Source organism: Cherax quadricarinatus, chromosome 36 (genome assembly GCF_038502225.1).
Source record: "Cherax quadricarinatus isolate ZL_2023a chromosome 36, ASM3850222v1, whole genome shotgun sequence".
NCBI lineage: Eukaryota > Metazoa > Arthropoda > Malacostraca > Decapoda > Parastacidae > Cherax > Cherax quadricarinatus.
Genome location: NC_091327.1, coordinates 29,901,762 through 29,914,791, shown reverse-complemented (window position 1 = coordinate 29,914,791; position 13,030 = coordinate 29,901,762). Strand labels below are relative to the sequence as shown.

The window sequence follows — 13,030 nt, the reverse complement described above, 5'->3', positions numbered from 1 at the left end:
AGAAATGGAAGACAGCTAATGTAGTCCCCATATTTAAGAAAGGAAACAGAAACGAGGCACTAAACTACAGACCTGTGTCTCTGACATGTATTGTGTGCTAAGTCATGGAGAAGATTATCAGGAGGAGAGTGGTCGAACACCTGGAAAGGAACAAGATTATAAATGAAAACCAGCATGGGTTCATGGAAGGCAAATCTTGTATCACAAACCTCCTGGAGTTTTATGACAAGGTAACAGAAGTAAGACACGAGAGAGAGGGGTGGGTAGATTGCGTTTTCCTAGACTGCAGGAAGGCCTTTGACACAGTTCCCCACAAGAGATTAGTGCAGAAGCTGGAGGATCAGGCGCACGTAAAAGGGAGGGCACTGCAATGGATAAGGGAATACCTGACAGGGAGGCAGCAACGAGTCATGGTACGTGAAGAGGTATCACAGTGGGCGCCTGTTACGAGCGGGGTCCCACAGGGGTCAGTTCTAGGACCAGTGCTATTTTTGATATATGTGAACGACATGATGGAAGGAATAGACTCTGAAGTGTCCCTGTTCGCAGATGACGTGAAGTTGATGAGAAGAATTAAATCGGACGAGGATGAGGCAGGACTGCAAAGAGACCTGGACAGGCTGGACATGTGGTCCAGTAACTGGCTTCTCGAATTCAATCCAGCCAAATGCAAAGTCATGAAGATTGGGGAGGGGCAAAGAAGACCACAGACAGAGTATAGGCTAGGTGGACAAAGACTACAGACCTCACTCAGGGAGAAAGACCTTGTGGTGACCATAACACCGAGCACATCACCGGAGGCACACATCAACCAAATAACCACTGCAGCATACGGGCGCCTGGCAAAACCTGAGAATAGCGTTCCGATTCCTTAATAAGGAATCGTTCAAGACACTGTACACTGTGTATGTTAGGCCCATACTGGAGTATGCAGCACCAGTCTGGAACCCACACCTGGTCAAGCCCCTCAAGAAGTTAAAGTACAAAGGTTTGCAACAAGGCTAGTCCCAGAGCTCAAGGGAATGTCGTACGAGGAAAAGTTAAGGGAAATCGGACTGACGACACTAGAGGACAGAAGGGTCAGGGAAGACATGATAACGACATACAAGACACTGCGGGGAATAGACAAGGTGGACAGAGATAGGATGTTCCAGAGAGGGGACACAGGGACAAGGGGTCACAACTGGAAGCTGAAGACTCAGACGAGTCACAGGGACGTTAGGAAGTATTTCTTCAGTCATAGAGTTGTCAGCAAGTGGAATAGCCTAGCAAGTGAAGTAGTGGAGGCAGGAATCATACATAGTTTTAAGAAGAGGTATGACAAAGCTCAGGAAGCAGAGAGAGAGAGAGGATCCAGTAGTGATCAGTGAAGAGGCGGGGCCAGGAGCTGAGTCTCGACCCCTGCAACCACAATTAGGTGAGTATTAGGTGAGTACACACACACACACACACACACACATATTTATGAAATAGGTAATGATTTAAAATACCCAAGAAATGTAATTGATAAATCTTTTAAAGTTGCTAGAAATACTTTTTACAATCCAAAAAGGGACAACCAGCCTTATTCAACTAAAAATATGTTGGTTCTCCCTTACCATGAAAACTTGGTTGATATGCCTTCTCTTCTTAAGACTTTTAATATTAAAGTTGTATTCAAAAATCTTGATACAGTAAAAAAAACTTTTGATAAAGAATTCCCCTCAAAATGCTGATGGATGTGTCTATAAGATTCGTTGTAAAATTTGCGATAAAGTTTATTACGGTCAAACTGGTAAAAATCTCGAACTGAGATTAAAACAACATAAATATAGCATTAAAACTGGACAAGATTCCAATGCTCTATTTATTCATGTAAGAGATTTTAACCATCCAATTGATTTTCAAAAAGTTGAGAAAGTAGTATCAAGCAAATCCATGGTCGACAGGAATATAATTGAATCTTGTTTCATAAAAAGCAGTTTTGACAATAATATGAATATTTCCTTTGGTTTATATAAATTAGATCCATTTTTAAATAATAGAATTTGGGAAGAATTTAATAATACACTGGACAAATAATAATTTTTAAAATTTCTTGGGTTGAATAGTTTGTGGGTGAGTTGTGCAAAGGACCTGTCCAGTTGGGCCGGCGCGTGTCAGGTGTTTAACCGTTGTGGGATCTGATAGTGAGGTGTTGGCCAGACCCCTTATATAGCTTCCTTGGATGCTTTACTTTCATAGTTCCTTGATAATGTGAGTAGTCAGGAAAGCGCTTGGAATTTCTCTATTCTTTCAGAGTGGTGGTTTTGCACTCATATATATATATATATATATATATATATATATATATATATATATATATATATATATATATATATATATATATATATATATATATATATATATATATATATATATATATATATATATATATATATATATATATATATATATATATATATATATATATATATATATATATATATATATACATATATATATATATATATATATATATATATTTATAAAACTGGGATGCTTAAATGTGCGTGGATGTAGTGCGGATGACAAGAAACAGATGATTGCTGATGTTATGAATGAAAAGAAGTTGGATGTCCTGGCCCTAAGCGAAACAAAGCTGAAGGGGGTAGGAGAGTTTCAGTGGGGGGAAATAAATGGGATTAAATCTAGAGTATCTGAGAGAGTTAGAGCAAAGGAAGGGGTAGCAGTAATGTTAAATGATCAGTTATGGAAGGAGAAAAGAGAATATGAATGTGTAAATTCAAGAATTATGTGGATTAAAGTAAAGGTTGGATGCGAGAAGTGGGTCATAATAAGCGTGTATGCACCTGGAGAAGAGAGGAATGCAGAGGAGAGAGAGAGAGATTTTGGGAGATGTTAAGTGAATGTATAGGAGCCTTTGAACCAAGTGAGAGAGTAATTGTGGTAGGAGAAACTTTTAGAGAGGGTGTGGTAGGTAAGTTTGGGGTGCCAGGTGTAAATGATAATGGGAGCCCTTTGATTGAACTTTGTATAGAAAGGGGTTTAGTTATAGGTAATACATATTTTAAGAAAAAGAGGATAAATAAGTATACAAGATACGATGTAGGGCGAAATGACAGTAGTTTGTTGGATTATGTATTGGTAGATAAAAGACTGTTGAGTAGACTTCAGGATGTACATGTTTATAGAGGGGCCACAGATATATCAGATCACTTTCTAGTTGTAGCTACACTGAGAGTAAAAGGTAGATGGGATACAAGGAGAATAAAAGCATCAGGGAAGAGAGAGGTGAAGGTTTATAAACTAAAAGAGGAGGCAGTTAGGGAAAGATATAAACAGCTATTGGAGGATAGATGGGCTAATGAGAGCATAGGCAATGGGGTCGAAGAGGTATGGGGTAGGTTTAAAAATGTAGTGTTAGAGTGTTCAGCAGAAGTTTGTGGTTACAGGAAAGTGGGTGCGGGAGGGAAGAGGAGCGATTGGTGGAATGATGATGTAAAGAGAGTAGTAAGGGAGAAAAAGTTAGCATATGAGAAGTTTTTACAAAGTAGAAGTGATGCAAGGAGGGAAGAGTATATGGAGAAAAAGAGAGAGGTTAAGAGAGTGGTGAAGCAATGTAAAAAGAGAGCAAATGAGAGACTGGGTGAGATGTTATCAACAAATTTTGTTGAAAATAAGAAAAAGTTTTGGAGTGAGATTAACAAGTTAAGAAAGCCTATAGAACAAATGGATTTGTCAGTTAAAAATAGGAGAGGAGAGTTATTAAATGGAGAGTTAGAGGTATTGGGAAGATGGATGGAATATTTTGAGGAATTGTTAAATGTTGATGAAGATAGGGAAGCTGTGATTTCGTGTATAGGGCAAGGAGGAATAACATCTTGTAGGAGTGAGGAAGAGCCAGTTGTGAGTGTGGGGGAAGTTCGTGAGGCAGTAGGTAAAATGAAAAGGGGTAAGGCAGCCGGGATTGATGGGATAAAGATAGAAATGTTAAAAGCAGGTGGGGATATAGTTTTGGAGTTGTTGGTTCAATTATTTAATAAATGTATGGAAGAGGGTAAGGTACCTAGGGATTGGCAGAGAGCATGCATAGTTCCTTTGTATAAAGGCAAAGGGGATAAAAGAGAGTGCAAAAATTATAGGGGGATAAGTCTGCTGAGTATACCTGGTAAAGTGTATGGTAGAGTTATTATTGAAAGAATTAAGAGTAAGACGGAGAATAGGATAGCAGATGAACAAGGAGGCTTTAGGAAAGGTAGGGGGTGTGTGGACCAGGTGTTTACAGTGAAACATATAAGTGAACAGTATTTAGATAAGGCTAAAGAGGTCTTTGTGGCATTTATGGATTTGGAAAAGGCGTATGACAGGGTGGATAGGGGGGCAATGTGGCAGATGTTGCAAGTGTATGGTGTAGGAGGTAGGTTACTGAAAGCAGTGAAGAGTTTTTACGAGGATAGTGAGGCTCAAGTTAGAGTATGTAGGAAAGAGGGAAATTATTTCCCAGTAAAAGTAGACCTTAGACAAGGATGTGTGATGTCACCGTGGTTGTTTAATATATTTATAGATGGGGTTGTAAGAGAAGTAAATGCGAGGGTCTTGACAAGAGGCGTGGAGTTAAAAGATAAAGAATCACACACAAAGTGGGAGTTGTCACAGCTGCTCTTTGCTGATGACACTGTGCTCTTGGGAGATTCTGAAGAGAAGTTGCAGAGATTGGTGGATGAATTTGGTAGGGTGTGCAAAAGAAGAAAATTAAAGGTGAATACAGGAAAGAGTAAGGTTATGAGGATAACAAAAAGATTAGGTGATGAAAGATTGAATATCAGATTGGAGGGAGAGAGTATGGAGGAGGTGAATGTATTCAGATATTTGGGAGTGGACGTGTCAACGGATGGGTCTATGAAAGATGAGGTGAATCATAGAATTGATGAGGGAAAAAGAGTGAGTGGTGCACTTAGGAGTCTGTGGAGACAAAGAACTTTGTCCTTGGAGGCAAAGAGGGGAATGTATGAGAGTATAGTTTTACCAACGCTCTTATATGGGTGTGAAGCATGGGTGATGAATGTTGCAGCGAGGAGAAGGCTGGAGGCAGTGGAGATGTCATGTCTGAGGGCAATGTGTGGTGTGAATATAATGCAGAGAATTCGTAGTTTGGAAGTTAGGAGGAGGTGCGGGATTACCAAAACTGTTGTCCAGAGGGCTGAGGAAGGGTTGTTGAGGTGGTTCGGACATGTAGAGAGAATGGAGCGAAACAGAATGACTTCAAGAGTGTATCAGTCTGTAGTGGAAGGAAGGCGGGGTAGGGGTCGGCCTAGGAAAGGTTGGAGAGAGGGGGTAAAGGAGGTTTTGTGTGCGAGGGGCTTGGACTTCCAGCAGGTATGCATGAGCGTGTTTGGTAGGAGTGAATGGAGACAAATGGTTTTTAATACTTGACGTGCTGTTGGAGTGTGAGCAAAGTAACATTTATGAAGGGGTTCAGGGAAACCGGCAGGCCGGACTTGAGTCCTGGAGATGGGAAGTACAGTGCCTGCGCTCTGAAGGAGGGGTGTTAATGTTGCAGTTTAAAAACTGTAGTGTAAAGCACCCTTCTGGCAAGACAGTGATGGAGTGAATGATGGTGAAAGTTTTTCTTTTTCGGGCCACCCTGCCTTGGTGGGAATCGGCCAGTGTGATAATAATATATATATATATATATATATATATATATATATATATATATATATATATATATATATATATATATATATATATATATATATATATATATATATATATATATATATTTATTTATTTATTTATTTATTTATTTATTTATTAACACATCGGCCGTTTCCCACCAAGGTAGGGTGGTCCGAAAAAGAAAAACTTTCATCATTCACTCCATCACTGTCTTGCCAGAGGAGCGTTTACACTACAGTTATAAAACTGCAGCATTAACGCTAACATTAACATTATTAAAAAAAAAAAAAAGGTGCTCACATAAGAGTGTGACATAAACCCTTTTATCGGCACTTGCACATTTACTCTAACTCTCACAACCGAAGATACGGAATACCCAGTGAGGTGCTACAGCAGTGTTGGTCTCCACTGAACACAACATACCATTTAGAAGTTGCCATCCCCAGTCTAGTCGCATTCACTTCAATGTTGACCAGCCACTGCTGTGCGTAGAAGTATGCCATGTGGGAATGACATTTGGCCACAGTGGAAGTGGGTCGAAGATGCTCAAGCTGAAATCCAGAACATGAAGAGTGATTCAGCTAACACATAATATGCCGATAATTGTCTAATGGAGGTATTCTGGTTGAACCAGATAACCTGAACATAAACAGCTTCCCTACAAGTACCGTCTCATTATAGCTTGATCGGTCTAGTTTGTACACAACAAGTATACCCTAATTCTTCTTTTCAACTTCCAGGACAGAAACAGCTTTTTTCTCCCCAGACACCATAAACGGCTGAAACAATGTCACCTCCACTTATCTCAGGGTCTAACAGAAAGTAGGTTTTGACTACGGCACATATTGCTTACTGGATCTGTATTTTTTTCATCACCTCGGCAGTCTCCCACGGAGGCAGGGTGAGCCAAGAAAGAAAACTTTCACCATCATTCATCATTTTCACCATTATTCACACATAATCACAGTCTTTGCAGAGGTGCCCAGACATGACAGTTTAGATGTCACTCCAAACAGCCAATATCTGGATATGTTTATGTTGATTAAATTCAGTGAATACAATATTCAAAGTTGAATGTTTTCTGTGGCTTTGTCAATCATCATAACTAGTAAATCAGTGTCAGTCTGGACAAGGACAACAGGGGGCTGCAGTTGCTCTGCAGAATACAGAGCAGTGCTGCAAATGAAAGTCAGCTTCTGCTTGGCTCTGGCTGTAATCAGTACCAGCACATCTTCTGCCATGAAATGAAAGAGAAACCATTCCTGGTTGCTGAGGTGGGACAGAAATTCTTACTGTGAGGTTGAAGCTTAAGTATCTGTATCCAATATTATCTTATCTTAAATGTTCTGAAAACAGCGATATTACGCAGCAACTTTAGTTGATATGCTATCACTGTTGTAGCTATCAAATATGACAATGCATTTAGTTGTCTCATAGTTGTTAATAACAAAATAAGAGTCTTATCTCTCAGAAATGTCAGCGTATATTCACTATGTTTAATAGATAACTATAACGACCCTAACTTGGGACAATCGACATGGCCTCCATGCAAGGCAAAAAAAAAAAAAAAAAAAAATACTTAATCTCAATTCAGCGACTTTTAAACCCACGACTACAGCAGTGCTTAGATGCCAGTCAGAAAAAGATAGGTCTCGACTTCGACTCAGGAGCTGAAGCATAGCGAGTACGGGAACAAATTCTTGGGTCGCTTTTGGTAGTGGTGGTTTTGATAAAGACCTGCTATGTGTGTGCCAATAGGCCTTCTGCAGTGTTCCTCAATTCTCATGTTCTTACGAATGTCTCTCGACACACAGTCTCAGAAAATGTAAAAAATCACAAATTCTAAATATGATTCTGAGAAGAGAACTACACAAAATTACGAGATATCCCAGGATTTTGTTGAGAAGGCATTATTGGCAGCCAAGAAGACTTTCTACAGGATTGAACCTAGGGAAGTGCCTTCCACGAAAAGTAAATAAGATTTTGCATTTTCTACTTGGAGAGTGTTCCGGGGGTCAACACCCCCGAGGCCCAGTTCTTGACCAGGCCTCCCTGTGGATCGGGGCCTGATCAACCAGGCTGTTGCTGCTGGCCACACATAGTCCAACGTACGAACCACAGCCCGGCTGATCGGGTACTGACTTTAGGTATCTGTCGAGCTCCCTCTTGAAGACAGCCAGCGGTCTCTTGGTAATTACCATTATGCTTGGTGGAAGGCTGATGAATAGTCTTGGACCCCAGACACTTAAGGTGTTTTTTCTTAGTGTACTCGTGGCGTCCCTACTTTTCACTGGAGGATGTTGCACCATCATTTGCTTTTGTAGAGAGCGATTTCAGTGTGCAGATTAGGGACCAGTCCGTCTAGGATTTTCCAGGTGTAGGTTATGACATATCTCTCTCGCTTGCTCTCCAGGGATATGCTGGCCAGCCTGTGTGATGCATTAAAAAAGTTCAGTGTTAATATTATCTTCAAAAATATCGGGACAGTGAAGCAGAGGCTGATTAAGAATGCACCATCCAATATTGTTGGTGGTGTTTACAAGGTCCCATGCACACTATGCTCTCTTTCATACGTCGAGCAGACGGGTAAACCTCTTGAAATCAGATTAGCCCAATATCAATACTAGGTAAGAACGTCTCAGGAGTCAAATGCAATCCTTAATCACGTTAATGCATGAAATCGTGCGCTGGGGTTGGCAGCAACTTAGGTCATTGTACACAATAGTTCCGTTATGAAGAGGAACATAAATGAAGTCTCATAAAACATGATAGAAATGCCTTGTATAATTCAAGTCATGGAATATACAAACTCGACAACTATTCAGTAGTTAATTGTACACAATATTAAGCAAGGATGCTACTCAAAATCCCCTGATTTCTCATTATGTAATGGGTCCTCGTGAGGAATTGGTGACGTTAGACCAGTGTACTCTTCACCTGCCTTGCACGTTTCTCCCGTCTGAGATCCCGCCCGTCTGTGTCGCCGGGAATAGGGAAAGCTAGGAGGTTAATTAACATCCCCGTGGGTAGGTGAGAGTATACCAGAGTTAGTGCTCAAAGTCTCTGTTTCTGTTTGGAGGGTAGACTATGATAGACTGTTCCACACGTTTCATCCGTCGGAGATCACGTCACACCGTCTTTATCATCCTATACGCGGATTTCGGGAAAGTATAGCATCAACCGTCGGATAGTGGAGGTGTGAATATGCCCCTGCCATTTCTAAAAATTTCTAGTACCGTTTTGACGGTATACTGTAATACTAGTAACAGAAGTTTGTTTATGCCCTGTGTTACAATACGGTTACACAAGTTAACGTGACTGCAATATATATAGTAATATATATGTGAGTTTCCTAGGATAACATACATAGTAACATATGAGTATCCTAGGATAACCTAATGAAGTCAGGTAAAGTGACTTATCACCTCTGGGTTGTAGTGTTATGAAACAGTATCTTGGAGCAGCGTAGGTAGGTAAATATGACGGGAGTAGGTAAATATAACGGGAGTAGCTACATATGACAGAAGTAGCTAAATATGTAGGGATCTTTGAAGAGAATCTTCTCTGACGTTTGGTAGTATAGGATGATATATAGCGCATCTGATTCGTATAATAAAGTTATATAAAGCCTGAGAGTGTAGGTGTATTAATCATTTAGGAATAATGATTCTACACGGCGCTAGATCACTTGATGTCGGTTAGATGCGATTTTGGGACGACTACCGCTATTTCTTATTATTTTGCTTTCACCGGTATCTCACTAATTGAAAAAAAAAAAATAGAAATAAACAAATAAAAAAATAACCCAATCAGACAGATTTAAATAACTTTTCACTAGGTCTATTTGGAGACTTATAAACCAAATTCTTTTGCTAAACTATTTTTTTGTACAGAAGGTAATTTATGCAGAACAAAAAGGCACAATACCGTGACTGGAACAATACACAATAACCCATTCATAGGGGAGAAGCTTATGGCGAAGTTTCGGTCCAATTTGGAGCATTAACAGGTCACACTAACACAAGTGAGGGAGGCAGTCCCACTCTCTTATATAAATACTGGCTCCCTCACCTTTGTGTGCTAATGTGACTTGTAAATGATCCAAGTCGTACAAAAACGTGGCCACTATAGATTACCAGAGACAGTCTTGCAATAACTCGCTTTCCACTTCTTTTCACAATACAAATATCGATAAATGAACCGGATTTGGTGTCTTTATCACAAAGTGTTCAATTGTTATGATGTTTTCTGTTATTTAGCTCTAGTTTATCATTTAAGGCAGGTGATGTGTCTATTATCCCTGCCGCTGCTGCTGCTACTGATAACAACAACAGCAACAACAATAATAATAATAATAATAATAATAATAATAATAATAATAATAATAATAATAATAATAATAATAATAATAATAATAATAATAAAATAACCTCATGTAAATTAAACGAAAATAGTTTTCAAAAACATTATATTTTTACCTTCAATTTAATTTCGAATTATTGATTCCAACTGAAAAGGAAATAAATCCCAAAAATGAATATTAATAAGTCATATATATATGTAAATTATAAGGGGGATTTAATTTTAATCGGGTCACGTGTATGGGTAGTAATAAAGCAAAGTTACATAATATTATAATCCCGGCCCAGAGCTGGAGATTCACTGAATAAAATTATTTGCTCATATCTGCTTGTAAATCTGGATGATGGATTGGAAGACTGGCTGATCAAGCTAATCACTGATTCGCTCGTTAATTGATCCGTTAATTCGCAGGTTTGATGAAAAAGTTACTAATTGTTTTATTGCCTAATTATTAGTTTTATACGGTATTTTGTTAAATTACGATTTTTATTGGGTGAGTGATTAGTAGATTATTTTTTGTACCTTACTGATTGCTAGACTAACATTGTTCTCTCTCTATATCTCTGTCTTTCTCGCTCTCTTTCTGTCTGTCTGTCTGTCTCTCTCCATGGATATAATAATAATAATAATAATAATAATAATAATAAATAAATAATGATAATAGTTTTAGGCGCATCGACCACTGGTTCTCCACACATCAACTTTGTTCGTCTCTGGCACAGTTGATCTGTGAATAAACAAAACAAGTACTGAGCAGCACTGATCTTCTCACCTGGCGGGAAGACATTTCAATACTCATCTATTTGTACGTCTCTGAAACTTCAAGAGAGTGAACTATTATCTCTCACTCTGTCAGGTGGGTCTCACAGCCAGCCTGTGAGAAATGTAATTCAGTATTTGGCTTTGCATTTCCCGAATCTTTCCCACGTATCTCATTACAAAGAGCAGTATTTCTCCCAGGGTCGCAAACGTAAACAAACAAGAATAAATACGGTGACATGCTGCAAAATAGTTCCCAGAAATGTTTTATAGGAGTTAAGAAAATATTGAGATACACTGAGCATGTCATTGTTAATTGATATGATATGAAAAGTAATCAGATCATAAAAGGATAGAGGGCGGAACGTATTTGCAAGTTTCCTAACACTTTTAGGCCCAGTTCTCGAGCAGTAAATAGATGTCTTAGATATATCAACTGCTGTAGGTCTCATCCTAAGAGTGTAGCCAAACAATACAAAAAACCACACTGCTTGGCTTTGTGTTATTCTGTGTTATCAACCTTCCTGGATTATAAATCCAAATCAAATATTGTTTGCAACTGTAAGGGCGAGCAAGAGGCTACCACTGTGAAGCACAGAAGAAACGATGCACAAAATATTCTAAAAAATAATTTCTTCACATAGAGAAGTAAACTGTGTAGCATACTGAACAAACTCCAGTGTATTGTTCATGTTACTGAATTCGCCATTTTGGTAACCAAATCATCATTACTACAACTGATTTTGTTTTTCTTGTTAAAGCTTCATTATTATTGTAACTTCCCTGGGTAACAGAATATTGGGGCTCAGTCCTTGTAGCCAGAATGTGCCTTTAATCTTTTGATTCATTGTCCTCTTCGCTTCCGGGCCGAGTGGACGTGCTGCGCAGGCGCTCACGATTCAGTTGATTTTCTGCGCAGTTTGCCTGTTTTGAGCAATCAACATGGCGGATAGACATGGCAGACGTGTGAATACTGTCTGTGTGGAATTAGTACGTGGGGCCCTAAGCAGTTCTACAATGCAGGTACTACTCCCTACGATTATTCGTGATGTGTATGGGATACCCAATGAAGAGCTTTATGGTGTGGCTGTTAACGGAGTTACGAGGATTTTCATCAAATTTATAAATGCTGGATTTTACTCAAGCATAGTTGACAAGTACCACGAGAAGAGGATGGCCGTGAATACAGCAGTGGAGGTATGTCTACATGATGTATCCAGCTATGTGACATACGTAAAAGTCAGGAATGTGCCCTTTGAAGCTACAGAGTATGATGTGGTTGCGGTCTTCCGTCGTTATGGCAAGATTCATGCGGCGGAATTGGGAGTGTGGAAGGATGGGTCTTATGTGGGACTGCCCGAGGGATCCTTCAATCTGAAGATGACGTTACGGCAATCAATTCCTTCGTATGTTTTACTGGAAGAGTTCCGAACGCAGGTCTACGTATACTATGCAGGACAGAGGCAGACTTGTAGGCTGTGCAGATCATTTGACCATATGGCAGCCCAATGCCATAGGAAACCAGGACGGAGGGAACAGATGCCAACACCGGTGGATCAGCAGTTGGGTCCTGTGGTGCAGGAGACAGATGCGGCCGAAAGGCAGGCATCGTGCAGTTGGAGTGAGGAAGTGGATAAAGCAGAGGCGGAGACGGACTCATGTGATACGTTACCTGTGGGGACGGGGCCTGAGCAGACGACGACGACGAACTATGACGGTGAACCTGTAATGCAACAGGATGGAATGATGGATGAGGTTTTGAATACCTTCCTGAGTGAGGTGGAGGGGAGTCTGGATGATGAGCAGCGTGGACGCTCATTGGAGGAGACTACAGTCTCATCGGGACGTGGGAAGACCGTGTGCAATGAGGGGAAGAAGCACACGGTAGTGGCTGAGGTGCACAGAGCGTGCATGAAAGAGGAGGTTACGTGTGGAGACGGAGGTTCACGCAAGAGAACAGCTGGGACGTCTGATATGGACGACGGTTTAACGCCAGGGCATAGACCTGGAAAGAAGTCTTGGAAGCCCAGGTTGGATCTCCCGGAGAGTGGGTGTAACGATGCTGAAGTACTGAAAGGTTCAAAGGATAAGGGGGGGGGAGGGATGGGGGACTGGACAGACAAGGTGACAAACGGGGCTCTAGTCAGCAGCCAGGTCACGCGGGTGCCATTCCAAGGCGGCGGGGCAAGCCGCCTTTACTGTCATAATTCAAGGTTGTAACGATCAATATTAATGGCCTGAGAGCCGA

The 13,030-nt window shown here is 40.3% G+C and overlaps 1 protein-coding gene across 1 annotated transcript in view; it reads right to left on the bottom strand.

Annotated features, from left to right (window-relative positions):
• The window catches only part of LOC138853642 (uncharacterized), a 14,804-nt gene extending 8,604 nt beyond the window's left edge, over positions 1-6,200 (bottom strand). Inside the window, exon 1 of the mRNA XM_070091645.1 lies at positions 6,085-6,200. Coding sequence (XP_069947746.1) covers positions 6,085-6,087 — 3 coding nt within the window. The 5' untranslated portion in view covers positions 6,088-6,200. The remainder of the gene's footprint in view (positions 1-6,084) is intronic.
• Positions 6,201-13,030: the final 6,830 nt, after the last annotated feature.